At 47.4% G+C, this 27,132-nt stretch overlaps 1 protein-coding gene across 4 annotated transcripts in view; it reads left to right on the top strand.

The window, feature by feature from the left end:
• The window catches only part of Tln2 (talin 2), a 428,435-nt gene extending 401,602 nt beyond the window's left edge, over positions 1–26,833 (top strand). For all 4 annotated transcript variants that reach the window (XM_050125928.1, XM_050125904.1, XM_050125914.1 and 1 more), the window contains 7 exons: positions 1,976–2,081; positions 3,301–3,425; positions 15,810–15,935; positions 17,828–17,890; positions 17,982–18,164; positions 21,111–21,236; positions 22,757–26,833. In XM_050125928.1, the coding sequence (XP_049981885.1) occupies positions 1,976–2,081; positions 3,301–3,425; positions 15,810–15,935; positions 17,828–17,890; positions 17,982–18,164; positions 21,111–21,236; positions 22,757–22,885 (858 nt within the window). In that variant the 3' untranslated portion in view covers positions 22,886–26,833. The remainder of the gene's footprint in view (positions 1–1,975; positions 2,082–3,300; positions 3,426–15,809; positions 15,936–17,827; positions 17,891–17,981; positions 18,165–21,110; positions 21,237–22,756) is intronic.
• The last annotated feature ends 299 nt before the right edge of the window (positions 26,834–27,132 follow it).

Genomic DNA, 27,132 nt, shown 5'->3' with positions numbered 1-27,132 from the left:
TATTTATATGGTGGATTACATTGATAGATTTGCGTATGTTGAACCAGCCCTGCATCTCTGGGATGAAGCCTACTTGATCATAATGGATAATTTTTCTAATGTGTTCTTGAATTCGGTTTGCCAGTATTTTATTAAGAATTTTTGCGTCGATATTCATGAGTGAGATAGGCCTGTAGTTCTCTTTCTTGGTTGGGTCTTTGTGTGGTTTTGGTATCAGGGTAACTGTAGCTTCATATATAATTCATATATAATTACCAGAGGAAGGAAGATGGGGAGAGATCTGTACACTGGCGTGTTTGGGACTGGTCACAATGTAACCCATAAACTCCTTCAACCCAGTTTGTTGTTGTTGTTTGTTTGCTTGCTTACTACATTGCTTTTAGGAACATAATCAGAGGAGTTAGGCCTAAAGTACAAGAACTATCTCTTCCATACTTCTGAAATACCATATTACCTGACCAGATTTTTTAAAAGAGTATAGGACAGTCAGCACAGAATTGACACTAAATGAGTGCCTGCTGCATTCTGGGCCTTGGGTGAGATGGTTCGCCTGTGTTTTTTATTTGGTCCTCAGAGACAGGCATTGTCCCAGCTTTATAGAGGAGAGACAAGGTTCTGGTGGTTTCTGTAGTCACACCAGTAATCAGTAAGGCCTGGTCTGAACATAGGCTTGTCCAACTCCAAAGCCCACGCTTGCTCCTCGGCTCTGAGACTCCATGATTGTCCACAAATGGCTGCAGGTGTCTTCTCCTAAGCCTCTTAAAGTGTCTGAAGTTTTCCCATTGTGGAACAGAGGGAAGAGAAGCAGAAAACTGTTAGAAGAGAATTTCAGAATCAGGACAGGACAGCCAGGAAGATGCACCTCAGTTGAAATCCTGGGGAAGATGGTAAAGGAGTCTTTGCTTCATTTCTTAGTTCCATTTTTGAAGGAATTTAAGAAGAGACCATCTGGTTTCACAGGATATTGCTGGTTGCCAGTTCTGGTACCTTTTTAAATAACAACTTAAAAAAAAATCTTGAAACCTCTGGGGCTAACAAGAAGGCACAGCAGGTCAAGGTGCTTGCCACTAAGCCTGGTATCCTGAGTTCAACCCCTGGATCCCACAGTGGAAGGAGAGAACCAGCTCCTGCAAGTCATTCCTTGACTTCCACATGAGCATGTGTGCACATTCTCGAGCACGTGCAAAATCAGTAATACCAGGTGCACGCCTTTAATTCCAGCATTTAGGAGCAGTGCGAGATGGATCTCCATGAGTTCAAAGCCAGCCATATCTGCATAGGATAATCAGGGCTACATGATGATACCCTGTTTCAAAAAAATAAATAAGATAGGCTTAGTTGTTCTGTTTTTTAACTTTGAACTAAGTCAAAAGAAAGTATATCCATATCAAGCCAGGCAGTGGTGGTGCACGCCTTTAATCCCAGCACTCAAGAGGCATCAAAGATGGATCTCTGTGAGTTCGAGAACAACCTGGTCTACAAAGGAAGTTCCAGGACAGCCAGAGCTGTTACACAGAAAAACCCTGTAGGGGGTGGGGAGCATGCAAGCATATCAAGACATCTTGCAGAGCAGATCATGATCAGAATCCTAGGGCTTAGACTGTTAGCTGTTGCTCACGTGAGAATTTTGCCTGCAACCCTGCCCTGCCCCACGCTTTCTCTGGTTCTGTGTTTGCCTAGCCTGGCACTTCTGTACTCACGGTGTTCTTCCACATCATTTTTACATTTGTGGATTTGTTTTACCTAAAAATAAAAGAAATGAAGGGTAAGATCAGCCTCATTATCTTTGGTAACTATGTCAAAGGGACCACCGAGGCACCCCTTGATTCTCCGCATCACTGTTGTTGAAACCTGGTGAGTCTGTTGTCTCTCGAGCGCTTGAAATCCTTCACAGAGATGCCCCTTTCCACCAGCAGGAGTGTACCGCCATCAGGCATTCCCCACCCCATGCATCTAACATGTTTTTCACCCACAGATCCTTCAGAAGCCAACCCCAGAACTCAAACATCAGCTGGCTGCTTTCTCCAAGAGGGTGGCCGGTGCCGTAACGGAGCTCATCCAGGCCGCGGAAGCCATGAAAGGTAGGTCAGAGCCTCATGTTGTCTTGCAGCACTGTGCTAGGACAGAGGGACAAGACAGGGAGATGCAAACAGAAGTACACTGAGAATGAGAAGCATAGGATTCTTTTATTTTTATGTTTAAAATAACATTTTTCTCTGACCTTTATATCGAGTGCTTTTACCTGCACGAAATAATCCATCTGGAACTCTTTACCTCCCTTGGGAGTCTTGTCGTTTATTTTTAGCTATATTTTTAGTCATCCGGCTGTCTATTTATTGTCTGTTGGCTAATATGCTCATGAGCCAGGCCTCAAGACTGCAGGACTGTAGTTCCAGATTCTCAGGGGCTCGGGCTAGATGATTGCAAGTTTGATGTCTGACTGCACTATGAAACAAATTGAACTTTGGGCAACCTTACAAGATCCTGTCTCAAAAAGTAAAAAGAAAGGATAGGGGACAGGAACTAGGAATGTAGCTTGGTGGGAGAATGCTTGCCTAGCATGTGCTAGGCCCTAGTTTCAATCTCTAGTCATACCAAAGAAAGTGATTAGGGCCTGGAGTGATGTCTCAGCAGTTAAGAGCACTTGTTGCTCTAGCAGAGGACCCAGGGTTGATTTCAAGCACCTATATGGCAGCTTACTACCATCTATAACTCCAGATCAGGGGGATACAATGTCCTTCTCTAGCCTCTGCAGGCACCAGGCTTGCATATAGTACACAAAGATGCATGCAAGCAAAACCCATACATGTAACCAAAATGAGGTAAGTACTTTATAAGTAATTTTGATAATAGTAATAATAATATTCTTGTTTGGGAATTGCACTGAATACAGCATTTGCACGCCCTTACTTGCTTACAAGGATGCTCTAAGAAGAGCATTTTTTTTCTGAGGCATGTGACCCTTCCTCACATTCCCTGAAGAGAATGTCAAAACTCTGTGGCTAGAGTCTCATGAGCATAAATCAGAAGGCAGAGAAAGACTCGAGTCTTGGTCCATTGATTAATCTACCGTCTATGGCCATTCCTGTGGACGGGGCTACACATGTAGCTGGTTTTGAAAAGCAGATTAGCTCCCCTTAGTCCCTGCGTGCAGAAGATGAAGAAGTTAGGTAGGGATCCCTTATGCAGAGAGGCGGCCCATGGGGCCATCCAAAATGCCTGTTTAGATTTTGTTTGTAAATACACCAGTACCCTCATGTCTCCACCTGCCAAGAGTGACTTTCCTGGGACTGATTTTAGGAACAGAGTGGGTGGATCCAGAAGACCCAACCGTCATCGCAGAAACAGAGCTGCTGGGAGCTGCAGCATCCATTGAAGCCGCGGCCAAGAAGTTAGAGCAGCTGAAGCCAAGAGCAAAGCCAAAGGTGAGTGTTCATTGCCGGTCACTTGTACTTAGAGGAGAAGCAGAGCGTCCACGGCCTGCTGTGTGTAACTCCACCGTGTGAAGCAGGTTGTCAATGTTTCTGTCAAAAGTCCCTGTGAGTAGACAGACCGACAGCCTTCAGTTCACCGGCTTCCGTCCTGCCTTTCATACAGAAATAGCAGTATTGAGTATCCTGTTTTCTTAGAAACAACAGGCCTGGGCAAATGACTCAGGCAGTAAGATGTTTACTGGGAAAACATGAAGACCGAGTTTGGATTTCCCAGCACCCATGTAAAAAACTCACATGGTGGTGTGCACCTATAATCCCAGCACTGGGAGCTGGGGCAGGCAGGAGCATTGCTGAGGCTTGCTGGTTATTCAGACTAGTAAGCTCCAGGTTCAACAAAAGACTGTATATCAAAAAAAAAAAAGAAAAAGAAAAAAAAAAAAGAGGGGTGACTAGAAAGATGCTCAGATAAAAGCGCTTGCTGTCACTGTTCCACAGCACCCGAGTTCAGTTCCTAACACCCACAACAGGTGATTCACAACCGTCTGTAACTCCGGCTTCAAGGAATCCCACTCCCTCTCTGACTCCATGGACACTGTACGCACGCACCCATACAGACACATAAATACACACACACACACACGTACGTATACATAATTTAAAAGAAATCTAAATATACATATGTGGAGATATGGTAGAGAAGCAATTGAAGGAGATACTTGACCCCTGGCTTCCACATATGCATGCAGACACACGAGTAGAGAATTAGGTGCATTCAGCCATGGACAGTTTCAGTGTGTACAGGAGACTGTACGTTAGAGAAGTGGCAAGGAAAGAGATTATTTTTTCTGGGGCAGTAGGAGCTCTCCCATCTCCAGGCTCAGCCATGGTAAGCAGCTGTTTTCCCACCACACACTCTGGCCATCTTCAGGAAGATGGTGGGACCCAAGGAGGCTTCCTTTTCTTCCTATCCTTTATGGTGTCTACAGTTCGCTTCCCCATGACCCACATACATGGAAATAAAATCTGGCTCTTTTCACACCCCCCCCCCAAAATCTGGACCCCCAGTTTAGGACTGCGACTACCTAAAATTTTAACTTTTGTCAGACTGAAAGATGGAATCTGAGGGCTGAAAGGTACCAACCCTTTCCAAAGCCGCGTTCAAGAGAAGGTGTGTGCAGGACACAGGAGGCTCATGAATCTGTTCAAGTTGGAGCTTTCCTAAAACCTTCAAGCATTCCGACCGATCTCCTAGCATTGGCTGCAATGGCAAACACATTTCAGATTTTCCTCATCAAGGTGGAACTGGAGATTTTTGACCCCTGACTTTTGTGTTTACTGGGGTTCTGCTGGCACTCTGGATCATCTGATATTATCAGAGTTTAAGTCCTGCTTGTGGGTTAGAGACACCGGCATTTTCTGGTTAGGTTTTTGTTTCTGCTTTGCAAATCAAGTTACTAGTGGATGAAAAGCACTTGAAGGCTGAGTCTGCCTAGGTTCTGAGGTTTGCAGTTTAATTTGCATGTCATTCAGCTCATTGAGTCTCTCCCAAGAGGCCCCTTCAGCAGGGGAAGGCTCCTTGTCGGCCAGGTAGCACCTGCAGTCTGTGAAAGAGACTGCTGCTCATTTAACACCCAGCCCCGCCCCCACCCTTCTCTAGGGTGCTCCTGAGCACCTGTCTTTTCTCTGTCTGGTGTCTCATCTGTTTCAGTATTCTTGATTTGGAAAACAGACTTAGTGGAATCTCCTTCATCCTGCAGGATTGTTGTTGAAGCATATAATCGCTAATGTCAGAACACAGTGCCTAACTAGGTCTTAGTAAATGGTGGCGTCACCATCACTGTGACCAAATGCATCTTTCCTCTTCAGAAAATGTGTGAAAGAAAAGGTCTTTCGCCGTTCCCTATGGGATAGGAGGGCAAGTGACAAGGCCACAGGCCACAGACGTGTTCCAGACCAGTCTGTTACCTCATTAGGGGTGAAGTCATCTGATCCTTGACCTGGCTGGCTACAACTGGACCATGTGATTGAACAGGATGTGAGCATACGGCTGGGGTGGCAACTTCTGTACATCCCACTCCTTCTTTGCCCCCATTGGCAAAGAAAATGGTTCTAGTCCCTAGGACCATTGCACCTTATAATGTTTTTTAAGCTGTTAGACTTGCTTTGGGTCCTGTTCTGAGGAAGAAATCCAAGACCTGCGAGAGAGGGTTGTTCCTTGAAGCCTTGCTGGTAGCAATGAGAAGTTGGGGTCCTCCTGCAGACTGTTAGTCCGTCTCAGCAAGGAAGAGCGGTAGTTGCCAGGACTGCATCACATGAAGATGCTCATGGAACGAGTTCCGGGGAAGGAGATGGTAAAAGTGTATGCAGCCATGAACGATGCTTGGAAATGAAGGAGATGGGCAGAGAATGTCTAAGCATCGGGGTGGGGTTAGGAAGTGACAGGTTCTGGTCTACTGCCACACCACCCTGAATGTACCTGATCTCGGCTGATGTAGGAAGCTAAGCAGGGTCGGGCCTGGTTAGTACTTGGATGGGAGGAAATGACAGGTTCTGTATTAAAGTTCTGTAAGACAACCCTGAAAGCCGACACACATCAGAAGCCAGGGATGAGTGCTGCAGGAGGCCAGTGAGATGCAGGAGGCCAGCAAGGCCCCTTGCACTAGGTTTCATATTTGCAATAGGGGTCTTAGGAAAGAGCCGAGGGGTTCTTCTGTGAAGGCGAAGTGAGCGCCATTGATCTGGTTTCTTTATTTGACGGTGTTTGCTGTTGGTGGCCCCTGACCTGATGTTGGGAAGAGTGGCTGCTACTTCTGGGACAGTGGAGAGTAATCTTCCTGATGACCACAGGTTCCTGCCACACAGGCGTTATCTATGAAAGTATCTCAGAGAATCTTACCATCCCAAAGCACGCGACTTTTGTTTTGCTAAGAGGGCCATCCACTTTGGGAAATTTCTCCCAGGGTGTATAATATCCTCCTTGCTTTTATGAAAAAAATTTCCCCAGCTTAAAAAATATTACTGAAACAACAATATTTTGAGGTTACTTTTCACCATCGTCTCCTGTAACCTTAAACAAAAGTTTCCAGGGAGCCATAAATGGCCATTGCTCTTGCATTCCTGCCCCTGTAACTGTGACCCTGCCCCTCCCACACACACATGCTTGTACATGCCCATGAATGTGGACTTCCCTCGTCCCTGCAGAACACCTGCACTGCTCTGAGGAATAATTTGGGGGAGGGGAGGTGATGACTTCAAGCTGCATTGGTCACCTGATTCTCGGGTTATCTGTTTTAAGAGAACAGTCTATGGCATCTGAAGACGGTTCTGCTATAGTTCCACCCTTGGGCCCTGCCCACCGAAGCATCTCCTTTAACCTGCAGTCTCTCAGATGTGAGTGATGGACAGATTCACAGACTCTCCTTTTATCTGGGGAAATGGTCCTGGGCTCAGAGTGTGTGCCAGCAGTCTTGCTATTGGCACCCTTACTGCACCTACAGACTTGCTCCGAGGCAGGCCGGGAGATCCTGCAGCGGCCACTGGCTCCTGCAGCTATAGCCGTCAGTTCTGTACCTATTGTCAAGCTCAGTCAAACCTGGATGCCTTTTCTGCAGGCCTCTGTGTGATATGTTTGATATATTAGGTTGTTATTTAATCCAACTATATATCAAGCATATTCCTACAGTGTCTTGCCCTTTCTCCGGGGGTCCTAACAAAGTTTAGAAGGCAACAGGAAAGAATATACTAAAAATCACAAATAGGTTTAGATGACAGAGTGCTTACTTTGTTATGTTTTATTCCGCTTCTTGTAACCTTTAAGGCCTGTGTCTTCGTTACCTTTCTGTTGCTGTGACAGACTACCCCAACCAAAAGCCACTGACGACAGAGAGGATGGATTTTGGCTTATAGTTTAGAAGGGTTACAATCCTTCATGGCAGGGAAGGCCTGGCAGTCAGGAAGCAGAGAGAGAGGAAAACCAGTGGGGTCTGGCAATCAAACCTCAAACCCCATTTCTCCTTCAGCAAGACCTCATCTCCTGAAGGTCCCGTAGCCTTTCCAAACAGCCCCACCAGCTGAAGACCAAATGTTCACACACATGAACCTATGCAGGGGGGCATTTTGTTCCAAACCACAGCAGCCTGTATCACTGCTACTATTGTTTGTTGCGGAAAGGAGTCATAACTCCTGAAAGCTTGAGACATTTTCTATAGTTTAGTTGTATGCAGTGAGCAGTTCTTAAGAGAATATTAAAGAATATTCAGTGGGAAGATTCCAACCCATCTCTTCGATAGAAGATTGTAACTGGCAAACACAGCCATCTAGACTTTTCTTCCTGATTCAATTTTATCCTGATTCTCAGCACACTCTCACAGAGGAAATTTTATAATCAAGTTTTTTCAATGCAAAAAAAAAAGATAAAGACACATTATCGATAACTTACCACAGTATCTGTACTCACTGTATGGATGTTGAGCTGCTGGCTTTATACAAACTTCAGCTGGGACCAAGTGTGTCTGACGAAGAGACTGCTGTGGACTCCGCTCTGGTGGTGTTCTGCTGCAGGTGTACTTATAAGCAGAGGTTGATAGCATTTAGAAGAACCCAGCAGTCAGAACGTAAACACGTCATCTAATTGGCTCGGCAGGAAGTTGGACAATGACCGGGAAAGCATTCTTTCGAGTCTATGTCAGCCCTCTCTGGCTGCTTTGACCTCTTCCCATAAATGAGTCTGTGGAACGTATACGAGTTCATTCTGAGTTCTCTAGCCCCAAGTCTTCATAAGTACTGTTTTCTGGAAACCACATGGCTGTGCTCCCAGCCTGGTTTTTTGTTATTGTGTTGTTTTAAGAGAAAAGAACTCTTTTAATGAGCACTCCTGACTGTAGAGAAGCGCCCCACACACACAACACACACACTTTCAGGGGCAGGGCAATAGTATAACTAGAGATGTCAGAAAGGGACCTTGGGAATATCTAGAAGCCTCCACAAGAGAACAAGTGGTGATGGTTACAGACAGCAGTACAGGAGGAGGACATGCTGTGGTGGAGTCCTGGAGTCCCTTCCCAGTGGCGAGTGTGCTGTGTGTGTCCGCAGGTGCTTGATCGAGTAGGTTTTCAGAGCAACTGTGACCACCCCCCCCCCCTGCCATGTTCACACAGCTTAGGGTCTTGGCCTTGGGTCCATCTGCTCACAATTCTTTAACTGAAATGGCAAATGACCGTATGAAAGAGGTAGGAGGCTATTACAATTGTTTTGAAGCATAGCTCTAAAAGGTCTTTCAGATGAAGCCCGCTTGCTGGAAGAGATGGGAGTGTCGTGTTCTTTGGGTAACTTTGCTGCTGGCCAGCATTCCCGTGTTACTGATTGATGTGCTGAGTTAGAGAAGGCGACCAGGTGTTCTGTGAAGTGGAGAGGCGAGCTTAGTGTTTTTGGCATGGCTGCGCTGTAGGCGTGGGGCTCATATACCAGCCGTTGAGCCCAGGCCAAGAGATGAGCAGGGAGAGTGTGTTCCCATGCCTCTGCCACGTGCTTGTCAGGTCCTTGCATGCATAAAAGACTCAAACCAGAGGTTTCTAAGACGAACCAAATGTGTCTCACTCAATACCTGAAAGGGTTCTATTGACCATATTGACTAGGTTAATGTCCAAGTGTCCCTCCCCCTTTTGAGAGCAGGACAAAATCCTGACGAATTTTTTCCACCACTCAGAGAGTAATTAGAAGAGCATCTCAGTGGTATTACTTTTCATTTTGAAAGTGAGCACAAAAATGCAATAAAGCAATTTATTCTGTGGGAAAACTATTTCCTGGATACTGACCATATAGACTTGGGTTTTTTCCAATGGATGCTACATGAACTCACTTTTTATTGTATGGCTGGATGTGGCAGTGGTGCCTCTCTAGCCACAAACATGAACTGCACAGCGGTGGTTTCTCTCTGTGTTACCCTGAGCTTCCCTTGAGATGAGGCCTCTGGGAAGGGGAGCCAATTGCTCTGGGAGATTTGCCTTTTGTTAGAACTATTAAGGATGAAGGCGAAGGCGGTCCTCGAGCCAACCCCTCCATGGGTCCGCCAGAACACAAACGGATGCAGCCATTGTATACTCCGGCCAAGACTTTCTCCCCAAAGCATCTCTCAGGTCAAAACCAGAAGCAAGCCAGTAGCAACCAGATTCAGCACAAAGGAAAAACATGGCTGCCTGCTCCTGCATCCAACAGGCAGGAAAAGACCTTCTTCGTGTTGTAGGAGTCCTGGGTATCCAGTGAACCTCTGACTTGATGGGACCTTGTTTCAGCAGTAGCCACTCTGCAGAACTAACACAGGAGACGACAAGGTGTGAGCTGAGGGGAGGGGAAAAGCTTGAGCAGCTCTTTGGCACGTGTCGCTGGTTGTGTGGAAAACAGTCATGGTACTTCTTAGCTCTCAAAGAGTCCAGTCTGGGCTGGTGAGGTGACGAGGGGGGTAAAAGTGCTTGCTGTGTGTGCTTGGCAAGCTGAGTTCAATCCCCAAACCCCACAGTGGAAGGAAAGCCAGCTCCAGAAAGCTGGCCTTGAACTTGCACACGTGCACCACAGTAGAAAGAAAAATAATTTTTTAAAGTCTGGTCTCTCAGACCTGGGGATGTAGCTCACTTGATAGTTTGCCTATCATTCATGAGGTCCTGGGTTCAATCTCCTGTGCCCATAAACCGGGCATGGTGCATGCGTCTAATCGAAGAGACAGGAGGATCGGGAATTCAGGCGGTCTTCTACATATCTAACTAGAGGCCAGCCTGGGATACGTTAGATTCTGTCTCAAGAAAACAGCAAGACAAGTCTCTTAACTCTAAGATGGGGGCAGAGGTCAGGGCTGTTCCTGGGTGAAGGGTCTCAGGGGCCTAATTCACAAAATGGGTGAGAAACAGGACCATGGAGCCAAATGCTCTCCCTACCCACACGTCCCCGGTGGACATCAGGGAGTGTGGGCGAATCACTAAAGACAGAGCAGGGAGGAGACAGGACTCCTGAGGGTGGAGAGGGGAATGCGCTTCCTGATTGTTCTAGTTAGCGTCTTACCGAAATGTGATGTGAAGGACAAGCATGTCTTAGCTAAAGACAAAGAAAATTGATGAACTACCCAGAGAAGGGTGGTGCAGACGCACAAGTGATGCGTTAGGCAGTATGGAACAGTGACCCGTGTCCAAGTTAGCCACCGCGTGGACTGGGGCTGAGGGACAAGCCAAAAGCAGTGCCCATCGACACCATGCGTCCCTTGATGCTTCTTTATCCTTACTTCGTGTTTTATTTATAACACGAAGCATGCATGCAGCACAGGACCCAAATAGACTCACCTCATCTAAAGATGTAGCCTAAAAAGCAATTTCTGAAGTATGAGGACCCTGGCGATGTAGCTCCATAATAGAGTGTTTGCCTCAAGTGTACAAGACTCTGGGTTCCGTCCCCAGTACAATGAGAAGAAGTAATGAATTTATATGTCAGCCATCCTTGACTATCTACTGTGAGGTTTTCATGTTTTATATAGATGAATTATTTACTTCCAGCGGTCCTGCCTCCCGGCCAGGAGGGAATGAAGGATGAGTCACTGCAAAAATAAGGTTGAGATTCCCAAACGACGAAAACGTAAGATAAAAATGAAAGACAGCTTTTTCCACTCTTTTCCTCCTCTCTCTCCCAATGGGACTCGAGTTTCTGAAGTCTGAAATGTACCAGAGTAGAGTCAGGGGTATCACGTTCCCTCCTGAATGTGGGAAGTGGACAGCAAGGAACCAACCCCAGGCGCATCCTTGCCCAACTGTTCTCTGACTTTAAATGGTGGTCCCTACAGACAGCCAGCAACAGGAAAATGTCACTAAAAGATAATCAGACCTCTCTTGAAGCTGTTAAACAGCCCAGGTGAGGACAACCCCAACTTCAGCTACAGACATCCAGACTACCAAGAAAAGACAGGGCTAAGAGTTGGTGGTGACCCAGCCAGTAGCCTTTCCAGTAGAGGAGACCAGAAAAAGGGACCTGGCACTCAAGATTGAGAGTTAGTGACCAACTTCACTAGGTGGTACTTTCTACTTGCGCTAACCATCTTCCCAGAGCCAGTGTTAGTAAGAGAGCTTCTTGATATAAAGCCGTGTTTACAGATGTCTTAATGTCATATGACTTCATGTCAGAAACTGGTGTTGTGTAACCAGACTTCCTCTAGTTCTCTGTGTAGCTGAGGATGACTTTGAACTTCTGATCCTCCTACCTTCACCTCTTGAATGCTAGGGTTACAAATGTATATTGCCATCCAGTTTGTGCAGTACTGGGTCTCAAACTCAGGGCCTTGTACATGTTAGGCAAGTACTCTGCTAACTGAGCTATATCCCTAGCCCCCACTTCCATTACTGTGCCCTGGCTGAACTCTGGAACTTTCAAGGGCTTCTTTTGAATAAAGGCAATAAGTCATTCAACTGCCGTGTATCACATGTGTTCTCCTGCCTGGTTCTGTGCAGGAGAAACATAAGCTGAATGCAGCCTTAAGCAGATCACAGAGCGAACCTAACCACCCTGTGCTTCCCAGAGTGTTCCTAACCACCTCTCGTAGAAATAAGAGCCTCATCCCGACCTGCTGCCACACAGTCTGCATCCTTAACCAGGCCTGTGGGTAACTCTGCAGAAGGGATCTCTGGTGAGCCTGTGGCTTCTCAAGGGCATTGCCTTCCCTTCATGCCAGTAATCGTGAGGCAGCCATGTGCATGAGATCATTCATGCTGTTTAGTTTTTAATTAAGTTTATTTAGTCAGTTCTGGGAGTAGGGGTGTACCACAGCTTTAAGGAGTTGGCTCCTCTTCCCCCACATGGGTTCCAGGGTTCAAACACAGGTCATCAGGCTTGGCAGCAAGCTCTGTTAGCCATCTCACCAACCCCAATCGTGCTCTTCAAGGGATGAGTTTTAACAATCATAAAAGCTTTTTGCGATCCAGTGTTGGGGAAAATAACTCAGAAGTAAGTATCTCAGAGTCATCCATTTTTCAAAGATCTGGGTCAGGTCAGCAAAGGGTCTCAATTAAAGAGGAAAGGGCCCATCATGGTGGCGCATATCTTTAATCCCAACACTCAGAAGGCAGAGGCAGGCAGATCTCTGAGTTTGAGGCCAGCCTGGTCTACAGAGTGAATTCTAGGACAGCCAAGGCTACACTGAGAAACCCTGTCTCAGAAAACCTGATAAATTAAATAAATAAGTAAATAAATAAATAAACAAACAAACAAACAAACAAAGTAGAGAGGAAAGTGACCACTCAGCCTTCTGTAGAGGAGACAGGGATGAAGCTTTGCTGAGGGAAGCAGGCCTGAGCAGTCGTGGTGCCTGCTCTGCAGATTCTGCACTGGCGTTCCCTGGCTGCTCTCCACACTGCTGCTCTTCCCGCTCTGATGAAGGCTGTTCTCAGAACACACCTTACATATGTAGGTTGTGATTCTTTTCATATAAGATAGCCCTTCAGAGAACAAACCTTTCTCCTCTTTTTACCACATGCCCAAAGGCTGTGTTCTCCTTCCCTTTTTACTGCCCTACCTTCCCTTCATGTTTCCATCCTGCCTGCTGGTAGGCACCAGAGCTGATAGGCAAACCATAGGCCGGGTCTGCCCTCTGCGGGAGATCCCGCTGTCTGTGAGGCTACAGGATGGCTGGTTCACATGGCTCATGGTGGGTGTTTCCTCCCAGTGGTAACCTTGGCTTAGAGAGAGATGCAGAGCCAGGGCTCACTAAGGCCCTCTGCCCAGGCCGGAGCATCCGAGCATCTGTCTTTCTTGGGGGAGCTAGCTCTTCGTGTCTGAGCTGGAGCGCCAGAAAATAAGACTGTGTACTGTGTCTGTGTTCAAGTCCAGAGATGTGATGGAAAGAAAAGTAAAAGTGGGGGACAATTAAAATGGTTGCCATGGTAAAAATATCTCTGGGTACCAAAAATACTTCCAAGTTAGATATTTAAGTGTGTGTCTGTGTGTGTGTTTAAAAAAAATAAAATCAAAGCCTCTAGAGTAGCAGTAGACAGGGGAAAGGGCATTCCAATCAGATGTGACCAAGATTCTTGTGTGGAAGCTTGGTCTTGGGTTACAAGGGAATTCCGTTTTCTTGAGACTTAAGTCAGAATCTCATGATGGGCATTCTGCTGCTGTTACACGAGCTTGGACTTTGAGGCTGCTTGAGGCAAGAGTCTGGGAGACTTGGGGTGCCACCACAGGCTTCCATTTCCTCATCAGCAAAATGGGGAAGTGGTCCCTTGGGTGATTCTCCTGATGCTTTAGTCTGTTCTATGCTTCACTTTCTTTGGCAGAGGGAATTTTCAGAAAATCTCCAGGTCATTAAATGAATATATGCAACATATATATTCATGTGTATTTCTGTGTCTCCATATAAACCTGAGGTCATGTATTTGGGGCCAATGCATACAAATCGACTTATGCCAGTGTCTTCTAATAAGTCGTTTTCACATTGCGGTAAACAAGTCCTAGACCCTTCTAATCCCAGAATGAGACATGAAGCTGAGTCGCTTTCTATCCAGAATACTCTTTGGACAAGACGTTCTCTCCCTGGGAACCTACAGCATCCTGCTCTCATCCTTCACCTCCACTTTTAGTGCATTCGGCTTTTATTTTGATAGTATGTGTTGTAAAAATAATCATGATCCGTATTTTTCAAGGCTCAAGATACAGATATTAAGAATACGGAGCTAGGGGTCAAGGACATCAGTCAGTAAAAACTTGCTGTGTAAGCATGAGTTCAAGCCCCACATCCCACATTAAAAAAAAAAAAAGCCAGGCACAGAGATGCGTACTTGCACTTGTAATCCCAGCTTTGAGGAAGTAGAGATGAGATTCTTGGCACTTGCCTGCCAGCCCAGACAAACTAATAAGCCTCAGGCCAATGAAAGAGCGTGGCTCAAAAAAGTGTGCTGGGGAGGTCATCCCAAAGTGTGACTCCCAAGGTGGTTTTCTGCCTCATACACAGAGAGAGGTGGGAAAGAGAGGGAAGAACGGTATCTGTAGTGCCTAAAGGTCCAAACAGCCCATTTGCAGGTTGATTGGGACTATCATTTTTCCGTGGTACCCTCAGGGGTGACACAATCTGACAGGCATGCACAAATTTGAATTCAGAGAGATGTGGGTTCAGATTCTGGTTCCGATTCGTCATGCCGCCACACGACCATAGGCCTACCATCCTCCACCTGGAAGCCGTGCTGTCTTGATTTCTCTTACCCTACTGAGTATCCTGTGGTTGCTATGTAGCTCTCTGGGCCCAGTCACCTCACTAAAAGCTAGGCTTTCTCACCATAAAAATGTAAAGTTCGTTTCAGTAAATGGTTGGCCAGATAGTAGACCCCCCAGAAATGTCTTGCTGTTACTCAACATTGTGAATATACTTAATGCCACTGGATTGTATACATAAGATTATTAGTGGGATAAATTTGACTCTGATTTCAGTATACATACAGAGAGAAGCGTTGCTATATCTGACCATTGTCTTCTAATGCCCAACGGTATCAACCACAGTTTATAAACCAAGGACAGCCAAACCACACTGACCTAGAGTTGCATAGAATGTTAACCCAATAGACCTCATAAGTCCTCTATTCTGCTACCCCAAAATGTGTGCTCCATCCTACCCAGCCTGGGAGCACCATCCTTATACTTGCCTGGTTTCCCCCAGAGTACCTCCCCATCTTCCTGGTTGGTTTTGGCATCAGGGGATGTGGCGGTGGTGAAGTAAGATCTACCTCTGGTGCCTGCAATCTGCCTAGTGGTGTCCAGGGCTCTTCCTGAGGCAGAGCCCTGCTTGGGCATCAGGGTAACTGAACAAGGACGATCTTGAGACAACCTTGTTTGTTCTTTGGCTCCCGTTTACAATGTGGCTGACTTATAACTCTGCCACAGAAGTGTCAATCCTGAGTTGCTTTTGTTTTCACCCAAGCAAAATCAGACTTTCTAGAACTAATAACCGTCTTCCCTTATTTTCAAAACCATTTTTTGAGCTTGAGGTTCTGGCCAAGTAGGTCACCACTCATTCTTTTGACTTGAATAATTGATTATTTTGAGTTGGGTTATTGATATTTCTGGAGCCTTCTGAGTGTCTCACTGTGAATTTTCATGACTGTGATCTGGAGAAGTAGTTTGTCTCGGACTTTTCTGATTTAAAATGTGTATAGAATGTCACTACTAACAGCTTTTGCTTTCTAGTGGAAGGGGAGGGGAGGCAGCAGATGGAGAAGCCTCCCTGCCCTGGGTGTGGCTTGTCAACAAAAAGCAATAGACACCCGAAGAGCCAGGTGATGGAGCAGTAAGTAGTTTGGCAGAAAAAGAGCCCCCTGTGGCTGCACATCCGCATTTGACTTGGTTTTCTTTCCGTTATAGCAAGCAGACGAGACCCTGGATTTTGAAGAACAGATCTTAGAAGCCGCTAAGTCCATTGCTGCTGCCACAAGTGCCCTGGTCAAATCAGCCTCAGCAGCCCAGAGGGAGCTGGTGGCCCAAGGCAAGGTGGGTAAACCTGGGTGGCCAAGCCATAGGGCATCGTGGAGGGAGAGCCATCGAGTGATAGAAGAGAAATGTTTGGCTTGAAAAGGAGCTGCATGTTGGGATCCTGTTGCTGGGGTACAAGTCTTTTCCCCACCACTGAAAACTGTGCTCAAATTCCATCAGTTGAGTGAACGCTTTGGCTCCTAGGCTTCTCATCTGCTTCTCATTAGGGAAAACATCCCACCCACTCCAGGCAGAGATCAGGGCCTGAAAGAGACACTTACAGTCCCACTGTGCATTAGGCTGTTTAAACTGTCAGCATTTCCTGGCGAACCACCTAGTAAGTGCCATAGTCGGGGCCCTACAATCCCACTTCCCAACTCCAAATGTCTCCACTTGGCTTTAGGACCACCGAATGAATGCTGATTGGCTTAGCAGTTAGTGCCTTCCTGAGCCTGTGGCTCACACGACCAGTCTAGACTTAAATCTGAGATTCCCTCTGTCCGTGTCATTGCCGTTAATCCAGTCCACATATTTTATGCACACATTTTATGCACAGGCATAAAAATATCACTGCTTTTCAATATTTAAAAGGTGTCATGTGTCCTCTTGTTGCCATACATGGGGTCATCCTATCCGGGCTGGATCTTGCTTAGAGCCTCCCAAATACAGAGGCTCTCCAGAAACCTCTTGAGTTGTAGATCTGAGGATGACTCAGTCACTTGTACGCATGTTACCAGGCCTTTATTGCCCATAGTCAAAGAGTTGGGTCGAGTTTTAGAAAACAGAGGAAGAGCTCTGCCTGACCAGTGACTGTTTAGCTTCTACCATGAAGTTTTGTGCATTTTGTTCTAAAGTACATGCTTGCTCTTCTTCTAAACCATCACGTGGTATGTCACGCAAGATCACTGGATGTACATCTTCCCACCCAAGGATGCAGGCTGACCCCTGGGCTTCTCAATGAATTTCTGTAGGTCCTACCTGTGCTTTGTCTTGCTGTACATTTTTATCAAGTTGTTGTTGACTGGACAACCTATAGAGACACAGATAGATCATTGATGTATTCAGCTTCCTTCAGCCGTAGTAAAAGATGCTAGACAGATTGCTATATGCCCAAGAGTCTATTTTGAATGTAGTAGGTTTCCTGTCCTCCATGACACTCGGTTTGTTCAGGCATTTAAAAGTTGGGAAAGGAAGTTCAGCTGATATTGGGGGAGCTATAGAATTATATGAGGGTCTTGGAGATTTGCCTGACACTCAGGAGGTATCTGTAACTATTGATGGATCCCCAATCTTGTTTTCAAACTGTGGTGCTCATCTCTTATCTCCTGCAGCAATACCCTGGAGATCTGGACAGCAAATCTCTCATTTGCTGTGATTTTTAAAGCAAAAACAGAGATGGGACTCTTTCCCCCAGCCTCTTGTTCTCTCCACTACTGAGGAAATTTCCTTAGAACTAGGGCCTGCCCTCATTTGCATAGAGGGAAATACACCACCCTTTAGCATCTCTTCTGCCAGAATCTCACACCATGGCTTTCAGGGTGCAAGCAGGAGAGATTTAAATTGCTCTCGACCCTTGAAGAAGGAGGCTTTAGTGTGTATAGCAAAAGAAAGGTAACAGAGCAAGTCAGCCTCAACGAGAGCCCCAAACCATCATTGCCTGGAAATGTGCCATCAGCAGCCAAAGGGGAACCATTGGAGCATTGTCCTTTGTGCATATAAGGCCAGGCAACACCGGCCAGCAGATGCTGACCCAATGGATCTGTGGCTGGGATAGATTGGACCATTCTAAGGTCAGTGCTCTTGGTGAGGGTAACCAGACAGTGCTGTATGTCTGGTTTCAGGGCACAAGAGGGTTTGGGGTGACTGCAGCTCACCTTGCTCATGGCAGACTTCCCTCCCCTGTTCAACAGGTGGGCTCCATCCCTGCCAATGCTGCTGACGATGGACAGTGGTCACAGGGGCTGATCTCTGCCGTGAGTCACCTTTTCCTTCCTCTTCATTTGTTTTGTGGATTCCCCAAGGGAGGTTAGGGCTTTGGGTCACCTGTCTGTTGACTGTCCTCAGGCCCGGATGGTGGCAGCAGCAACCAGCAGTCTCTGTGAGGCGGCCAATGCCTCTGTTCAGGGACATGCCAGCGAGGAAAAGCTCATCTCATCTGCCAAGCAGGTTGCGGCTTCGACCGCTCAGCTGCTGGTGGCCTGCAAGGTGAAGGCCGACCAGGATTCAGAGGCCATGAAGCGGCTACAGGTAATGGTCACTGATGCTGGTGGGAAAATACTCCTGTTGGAGCGGGTAAGTGTCGCCAGAGGGGACCGTCTCACTTCCTTGGCATGACCCACCAGGCTTTCCATCTGCCAGCTCTGTCTCTCTGCAGCCTCATCCTCTGCCATCTGCATCCGTGTATCCCACAGCCACTGCCCACCGCATCCACACAGCACCTGGGCCTTCTGGGCTGGTGCCTGTGGACCGTCACTCACCTGGGATGGTCTGGCTTCTCACCAGCCCAATCCAGCAAACTCTTGCTAGTCTTCCGTGACTGAATTCAAAGTCACCTCTTTTGGGAAACTCTTTGACTCTCTCCTCTGTCCTGCCAGAGCCCCTGGCCTGGCCACTCTTATGGTCCCTATCCCATGGCACCTCTGCCTGTATTTTTCTGTGTCCCAGCAGTACCTCAGGTACCTCATCTTCATGGCACCTGACTCAGAGGAGGCCCTCTGGTAGTGTTTGCTCAAGCAGAGAGAGAATGCCCAGAGGGGATTTCAGAAAGTTGCCAAGGTTTCCTTCCCGGAACCTAGAAAGTATGTTTATAACAATACAAAGTTCTTCAACATACATACACATCGTTCTGATTGTTTAACATTGTTTGAGGGCTGTAAAGATGGCTCAGTGGGTAAAGGTGTTTGCTGCCAAGCCTGATGACCTGAGTTCAACCCCAGAATCTACATAGGGGCAGGTGAGAACTGACTCCCCACAAGTTCTCTTCAGACATCCACACGGCATGTGTGCTCACACGCACGCGCACACGCACACACACACATTATGTATATATACATATATATATTAAAATAAAAACTGTTTTAAACACAATGAAGGGAACATTTGAATGAGAAACAAAAATTGCATTGCCTCAGTGCCCTCATACAAAAAAATGTTTGTTTTCTGTTCCTCTTGTCGTCTACATGAGATGATTGTGTCTGCTTGTGGTCATAGCAAGATACATCTGCTTCTCTGTTGCATACGTATCATCATACACATTCTTCCTCGAGGTGGAGACTCCATTCTTCATGGGTCTCATTTTTCAGTGATTGCATGGTTTTGCATCAGCTGATTACGCCAGTTTCCCCCATGCTTCTGACATTGTATTTGTTTCCAGCTTTCTAGAGTTTTACTGTGATAAGTGTTATTATATAGATGGTTGATAATCGCTTCCAGGATTTGATCATGAATGAAACCATAAAGGGCAGAAAGTCCAGATGCTTCTGACAGACTCAGAAGTCTCTTACGATTTTTAAAATCCTTTTTTCCTCTTGGCTATGAGACCCCTAAGTATGGGAGATGCTCTGAGGAAACCACTTAAGTTAGAGGCTGGGGTTTGAGGGTTAGGGATATGGCTGTCCAGCAGAGTGCTTGCCTAGCGTGAATTCAGCCTTGGGTTCAGTCCCTTGTACCACATAAAACAGGGTTGGTGGTGTGAGCCTGTGAGACCAGACCTGGGGAGCTGGAAGCTGAAAGATCAGGAGTTCAAAGTCATGGCTGTCCCTTAGAGCTAGACTCTTGACTCTGAGAGAGGTGGGCAAGGAACGTAGGAGATTTAGTGACTCTTTGAACACCACTAAAAGATAATTCCAGACCGCAGCTGGCAGAAGACAGTTCCCTAGGGCCCTGCTCCCTGAAGGTTAAGATAAACTAGGGGGCTGAGGAGATGGCTCTGTGGGTAAGGTGCTTGCGTGTACAGGCATGAGGATTTGAATTCCATTCCAACCCCTACATAAAAGCCAGACACAGTGGCTTGGGCCTGTAATCCTAGTGTAAAGAAGGCAGAAACCAGCAGATTTCTGGGCTCACTGGCCAGCCAACTTCTGAAATCTATGTGCATGCACACGTGTGTACTCAAACACACAGAAGAGTAAACAAGAATGGACAGAAGTCTGTAATAAAAAGATGGAGACTTCTGTTGACAGACTTACCTAGATATGTCTCCAGCAGTCGCTTCGTCCTTGTTCATAAAGCACAAACCTAGCTGTGACTTCAAGTCTATCCATAAAGTCTGCTACTCACAAGACTTAACCCCCTGCAAGAGCGGATGCTCCAGGCTTGTACATGCGTAGCCCCCCACTCCCTCTGGAAACCTTCAGTGAATCCCAACTCGGAGCAGCCTCTCTGTAGCAGGTTCTGAGGGCACAAAGAGTTTAATTATTAATAATTGCCCCATGTCCTCAAGTTGTTACTGCCCAGAATAGAGTTGTCCCAAGGATGGTAAGGATGGTAACAAAGTCATCAGAGAACACCCAAGGACCTCGATAAGGGAACGTGAGCATTGCCATGACCTGCAGGAAAGCATGAAATCTGGGCCAAGACTTCAAATGCATGTGAAGTTAGGGCCACGGAGCAGCGGTTTTCCAGACTAAGGGGGCAGCCCCTGCGTGGACTTCTGTCATAAGCATAAGCTGGTAGCTGTGTCTCATTCCCCTCCAGAGCTTGTGCTCGGGCAGAGAAAGCTTAGTCAGTAACACGCTCACTTGGTAAGGATGAGGCCCTGAACTTGATCCCCACAGCCCATGTAAGAAAGCTGAGCGTAGCAGCGTCTGTTTGTAATTCCAGGGCTGGAAAGGCAGAAACAAAAGCATCCCCAGGGCTCACCAACAAGCCAGTCTAACCTAATTGGTGAGCTTCCGACCACTGAGAGGCCCTGTCTCGAAGGAAGTAGGTGGCATTCCTGAGGTTGTTCTCTGGTTTCCGTATCCACACACATGCACCCATATAAACACACACACATAAATGCATTTTTAAAAAAAAAAAAAAAAAAGCTTATGTGGTCAGTGCTGGAGGAGTTGATGTGTAGACAGATGATGGGTACTCGCTGGCTCCAGGAAACTTCTGTGTTATGACTTCGTCTTGTGAACTTCATGTCTGTTCTTGCCAGGCCTGTGTGGCGTTGCTAATGATGTCCCGTGTGTCTTGTTCCCTCTCTAGGCAGCAGGAAACGCTGTGAAAAGAGCCTCAGACAATCTTGTCCGTGCAGCCCAGAAGGCAGCTTTTGGCAAAGCTGACGATGATGATGTTGTCGTGAAAACAAAGTTTGTGGGAGGCATTGCTCAGGTGAGAGGCTAAACCCACAGTAACGTGCAGCTGCCAGACAGCCGGCTAAACAGTGCCTTACACAGGCTGCAAGGTCCTTTCTTCTTATGAAGCCGTTTAGGAAAGGCGTGATGTTTCTGCCATGTTTGAGACCCAGACTGCACCTTATCCTCCCTCTCTAGATGTTGCCCCTGGCAACTGGGTCCAAGATGGCTTAATTGCCAACCTCAGTGTCCCATGAGAGCAAGCACTGAAACTTACAAACCTCACTTCCTCTCCCATACTGTTGGTCAGCACCTAGTCACGCGGGAGGATGGGGACATGTGGGGTTCTTTTCTGGGTAGCCATGCACCTAGCTACAATCCAGCTTTTCTGTCACAGAGAAAGAAAGGAACAGACTAGCCTAGAGTAAAGCAGGGTGTCTTTGGGACTGCCGTCCTGGCCGTACTCCACTGGACCAGTTAGCTAGTACTCCTCAGTTTCGACCTTAGAAGCATGAAATGCGTACATTCTGTCCTCTGTATCTGTCCACAACTTTTGCATCCTGGGATTCAACCAACAGCGGCTTGAAGATATTCAGGGAAAACTGCAGCTGTATGGAACGTAGACAGGCTGTTTTTTCCAGTCATTCTTTAAACGATACAGTTTGGCTATATGTGTGCGGTGTTCGCATTACATTCAGTCCTATAAATCACCTGGAGATTATTTAAAATATGCACGAGGAAGCTAAGGAGATGGCTTAGTGGGTAAAGTGCTTGCCATTCATGCATGAAGACATGTGTTTGATCTCCAAATCCTATGTTTTTAAAAAGAATAGATGTGGTGTGCACATATGTAATATCAATGCTGAGGAGAAAGAGACAGGCAGTCTAGTTCCAGGTAAAACTGAGAGACACTGTCTCCAGCATCAAGGTGGATGGCTCCCTGAGGAACAACAGTCAGAAGTTGACCTCTGGCCTCCACATACACACACACCGATGCACTGCCATGGCCCACCCCTTTCAGCCTCAGACCGCTCATTGTACATACGGGACTTTCACAGGCTTGCCATAAAAGGGATGCTATAGACAAGTATAGGCATCAGGCCTGGTATGGATGCAGGAGATGTTTGCTGCTGAGTCCCTACCTGCCCAGAAGTCAGCTTGTTTTTTTCTGATCAACTGAGTCTCAGAACCCAGCCATGGTGTAGACAGAGCTTAGCTCAGAGCTAAGAATGCTGCTCCTGGCCAGTATCATGGCTCAGCAAGTAAAGATGCTTGTAGGGTAAAGCGCTTGCCACCAGGCCTGGAGGCCTGAGTTCAATCCCCAGGACCCACGTGCTGCATGTAGAGAGCTAATTTCTGCACGTTGTCCTCTGACCTCTACATGTGTGCTGTGGTTGTGTGCTATGGCACCTGCACACACACGCTACACACACAATAAATAAATGGTTTCTTTTTAAGAAGAATGTTCTTCTATATCCATCATTGGAGGGCCCGGGGAAGACAGAGGCCTCCAGCAAAGCTTCCCATCCCATCCCATCCTACTCTGTTTCCCTCCAGATCATCGCAGCCCAGGAAGAAATGCTAAAGAAAGAGCGAGAGCTGGAGGAAGCCCGGAAGAAGCTGGCCCAGATCCGCCAGCAGCAGTATAAATTCCTACCCACCGAGCTGAGGGAGGATGAGGGCTAGTGTCTGCCCATGATGGCGAGCCCCAGGAGGTGGTGCCACCCCCCCCCCCCAACAAGAACTGGACAGAGCAGTGCTCCCAAGAGCCGGGCACTTCCTGGAAACGCCAGGCCCTCCACCTGGAGTCTCTTTCTCACTCCTCGGTCCTGTTACCACCGACTGCATGATCATGACCTCACGGTACAGTGTCCCACCACAGCCCCTCCAGCTCCCCTCGTGCCTCGCTTTATCTCAGGAGAGAGGGGTGCGCATTTCATGGACTGTTACCAAAAAGAGAGAAGTCAGTATTATGTCGTTCTCAGACACCTTAGTCTTTGTCCTCCAAGGCTGCTCCAGGGCCTCTGTGACATCGCCACACTAGGAAAAGAACAACAGTGATGGCCCACAGGACTCGTCAGTATCGCGGACACAGATATTCTCTCGCTAGAGAGAAGACAGAAGCTGGAGTCGGACACTGTTAGGCAAGCCAGAGACGCTCCCAGGTGGACTCTGGGTCTGGCGTCACAGAGGTCCTTGTAAGTTTGGAGCACTGATTTGCCCACGGGGGTGAAGAACTCCTGCCCCGTTTGCACGCTTTTCTTGCCTCAGTGTGTAAGCTACTTGTACAATCTACACCCATCTTGTATTCTTGTGACCCAGAAAAAAATGGAAGTTATTTTATTTTTTTTTTCTCTCTCCGTAACCCAAAGGGCAGAGTTGTGGAAAGTGGTCAGGGTTTAGGTGGGCAGGGGCCCGAATAAAATCCTGGGCTCCTTACTCTGCAAGGCTGTTTTGGTTCATGCAAATGAACACACACAAACTGTGTCCCTGATGGGTCTCAGTGCAGCGCCCCCTGGAGGAAAAATCAAGAGGGATTTAGTTGGGAATGAGGAGCCTCCCACCTTCAAGCCCCATTATCAGCTCCTGTGCTCTTAGAAGGGTCCAAGTTCAAGGTGGAAGGCTGTCTGTTTAGAACTTTCTCTGCTATTCCATCCCAAAGAGGGTATTCCCCACCACCCCCCTTTATCTTACTACAGCATAGATCCCTGAGTTTACATTTGATCTGAGCTCCTACCTAAGATGATGGGTAAAGGATCAATGGCCGATGGCCAAGGGTCTAATACCAAGCAAACTCCAACAGATTTCAATGAATTCATGAAGGGAAAACCAGAGTTAGTAGGGCCATGCTGGGGCTGTAGCTCTGCTGGTAGTGTTGGCCTGGCTAACTGGCACAAAGTGGGTTCCATTGCTAGCATCACCTAAACTTGGTGTGGTGACACGTATCCAACCCCAGCACTGGGGAGATAAAGGCAGGAAAATCAGAAGTTCAAGGTTATCCTTAGCTACACAGTAAGTTAGAGACCATCTTGGCCACGTGAAACCCTGTCTCCCAAAGGGGCAAAAAAGGTAATAGCGGCATATTGTTTTCAAGACTGATGGCTGCTGAAGGCAGGCGCTCCCGTCCCTTAATGATATGATGCCAGTACCACGGTGTATGTTACACTCAGCACCTAGATCCAGATTTCTACCAAAGAAGAAATATTAGTAGTCTGGTAGGGAAAAAAAAGAGTTGTCCGTCAACCTGGCCAGGAGAGTCTTCTCCAGCGGTCTACCCCTGTGCCGCAGTTTTAAAATATAATTAAATTCAGAAGCTTCCCAGATTATAGGGACTTATGAGTGCCTCCCATGGGAATTCTTTTCAGACAGGTAGAAGGATATACAGAGTGGTGTGTGGGTGGAGAGCTAATGGTGAGCGCATATGGAGGGAAAGAAGGTGTGCAGGCTTCAGATCCAGTAGAGGAGGATGCTGGAGAGCCCTGGGTGCTCATGGGAAAGCAGATAGTCTTGCTCACCGTCTTTTAGCGGAACTCTTCATGTCTCTGCTGGGGGCTTTCCAAAGCTATTAAGTCAGACCCAAAAGTTCACGATCAGGATGTGATAATGACCTCATGCAGCAGGACAGGAGGCCCTCCTGCAGCCAGCTCACCCTCCTTCCGGTAGGGTATGCTTCTAGGCAGAGTCCTCTGTCCTTGCCCGGGGGTTGTTAAAAACCTTCACAGAAGTGAATACTGGAGGAAAATCTCTAACAAATGAAAAGCAGATGGCTGTCCTTTCTAGCTGTGAGGAGTGTTTCAGGAGAACAGGAGGTTGCCCTCCTGTCTGGACCGGTGTGCCACTAGGAACTTTGCGGGGAGGTGGTTCCTAGGCATCGCCTGCCGTGGTCCTGTCTCACCTGTCCCTTGCTTGTCCATGCTGTGTCCATGTTTGTGAAAGTCCTTGTGGCTGGCTGGGTCTCTCCTCATTTCATAAAATGGACGAAATACTGGACTATGGCCATTACTTGATAAATGCTGCTGGTGGTGTCCTCGGGCACCGAGGGGACTTCTGGCTCCTAAGGCAGAAAGAATACAGATGCAGTGAGTTGCATTTTGGAGTAGTCTCAAAGAAAAGTGGCCCAAGGTAAACCATACCCCTCTGTGAGGGAACGTGGCTAGGTATGCAGATGAGTGCTCTCCCACCTCTATCCGCAGAGAGAAGCTGCTGTTGGGTTTGGAATTCTTAGGCTGATCTATCTGTCCAGAATTTCCATTTTTGATGATCAAAAGAGGGATGTGTCCGGTGACTGGGGAATTCCATCTAGCTTGCTTCTTTGGATCGAGATGCAAAAGACATGTTTGTTCAGACAGCCCTGGGTAGCACTTCCACTGGCCAGTTGGGGGTAGTCTTGGAAGTCATTATAAACAGATACTTAAGACCTAGCCAGTCTGCCAGTTGTTGCTGTGGTTTTCAGAGGCAGCTGCCCAGGCTCCCGTCTGTGCACAGCCTTTCATAGCTAAGCCACTGCCAGATCTGCTGGCGTATATGCTTTATCCAGAAAAGCCCCCAAGCTGCTCACCAGAGTCATCTGCTTGTCTTCTGCATATTCTGCCCGCGGGGGAGAGCACAGGCAACCGAAGCCAACCCCTCATTTGTTGAAAACCAGGTGTGGTGGCATACATTTATAATCCCAACACTTGGAAGGTGGAGACAGGAGGATCACAAGTTTAAGGCCAGCCTGGGCTGGGTAGCAAGCTCCTGTCTCAGAAAACCAAAGGCTGATGGGTGTAACTTAGGCTTAGAATGGTTGGCTAGTAAGCGCAAGGCCCTGGGTTCATTCCCGACAGCACACATGCAAAGCATAGCCAAAATATACCACTACCTAAAAGGATGTATCTCTCCCCAACACCACCTAAGTGACTCCAGAACCAAAACCTCATGAAGGAACCAGGGTGGAGGTGGTAAAACCAGCTCTCAGCTCCCCTTCTTTCCTCTCTGGCAAGTGGTCCCCCAAATCTCCCTGAGCTCTGCAACTGCAGGCTGGGCAGCACCTCTAGGATGTTCGGCTTAAGGTCCTAGCACAGATTGCCCATGGGCTCTGCTCTGACCCCTAGAGGAAATAAGCACTCTGCGACCCAGGGGACAGATGCTCCTAAGAGATTTAGCAAATGCAAGGAATCCAAAGGAAAAGTTCACTTTCAGGCTGAGAGGCAATGGTCCCCAGGGTCCTGAAAGCCAGAGGTCTTGGTGGCACAGGTCTTACCTCTCCACCGAGTCCCTCCCAGAGGGTCATCTGCTAGGGAGGGCACCCTCTGCAAACCCCCAACACCACTGCTCCACTGCTCTGAGTTTGTGCCTGGTGTGTTGAGGTTATGGTCATTGGGAATGAGCATGAAGACGGACCTTCTGTTCGTCTGCAAATACCGTGAAGAGCTCATGCTTTTCTGTGAAGTGGGCTAGCTTTTATCTGGTCTCCCTGGAACCCAGCTCCCAGCCTAACAGGAAGCAACAACATGCAAACCCCTCTACAGCCGTGCCCACTAGAAGACAAGAAAGAGAAGCTCTGCCCTTGTCATAATGTTTAATCACATAAATTAATTTATCTAATCACATAAATTATTTTTTTTATTCATCAGAAATAAACTTTTAAAGGAATGAACTTGTGTGAAAGTTTAATGGCAATGGGAGGGAGACAAAAAAGAGGGAAGAGAGTGTCTTCGTCTTGGGGAAGATATTCTTCCTTAAGCCAACCATCACCATAGTAACCAAAGATGTGGGGTGGGGTGTATGAGAGCGAGGGATAAGACCAGTAGTCAACCAGAAGGCCACAGGGTGTCACCCAGTTCTTTTCCGCTTTGCTGACACCAGAAGCTAGCTTGAATAGGAAGGCGTTTCTTCTTCACTTTGAAAGAACTAGGCTACCTGAGCAGGTAGTTTGGCCTTTTGCATGTCAC

Source organism: Alexandromys fortis, unplaced genomic scaffold (genome assembly GCF_014885135.2).
Source record: "Alexandromys fortis isolate MF-2015 unplaced genomic scaffold, M_Fortis_MF-2015_v1.1 scaffold_22, whole genome shotgun sequence".
In the NCBI taxonomy this organism is placed as follows: Eukaryota; Metazoa; Chordata; class Mammalia; order Rodentia; family Cricetidae; genus Alexandromys; species Alexandromys fortis.
This window is presented reverse-complemented; position numbering and strand designations above follow the sequence as displayed.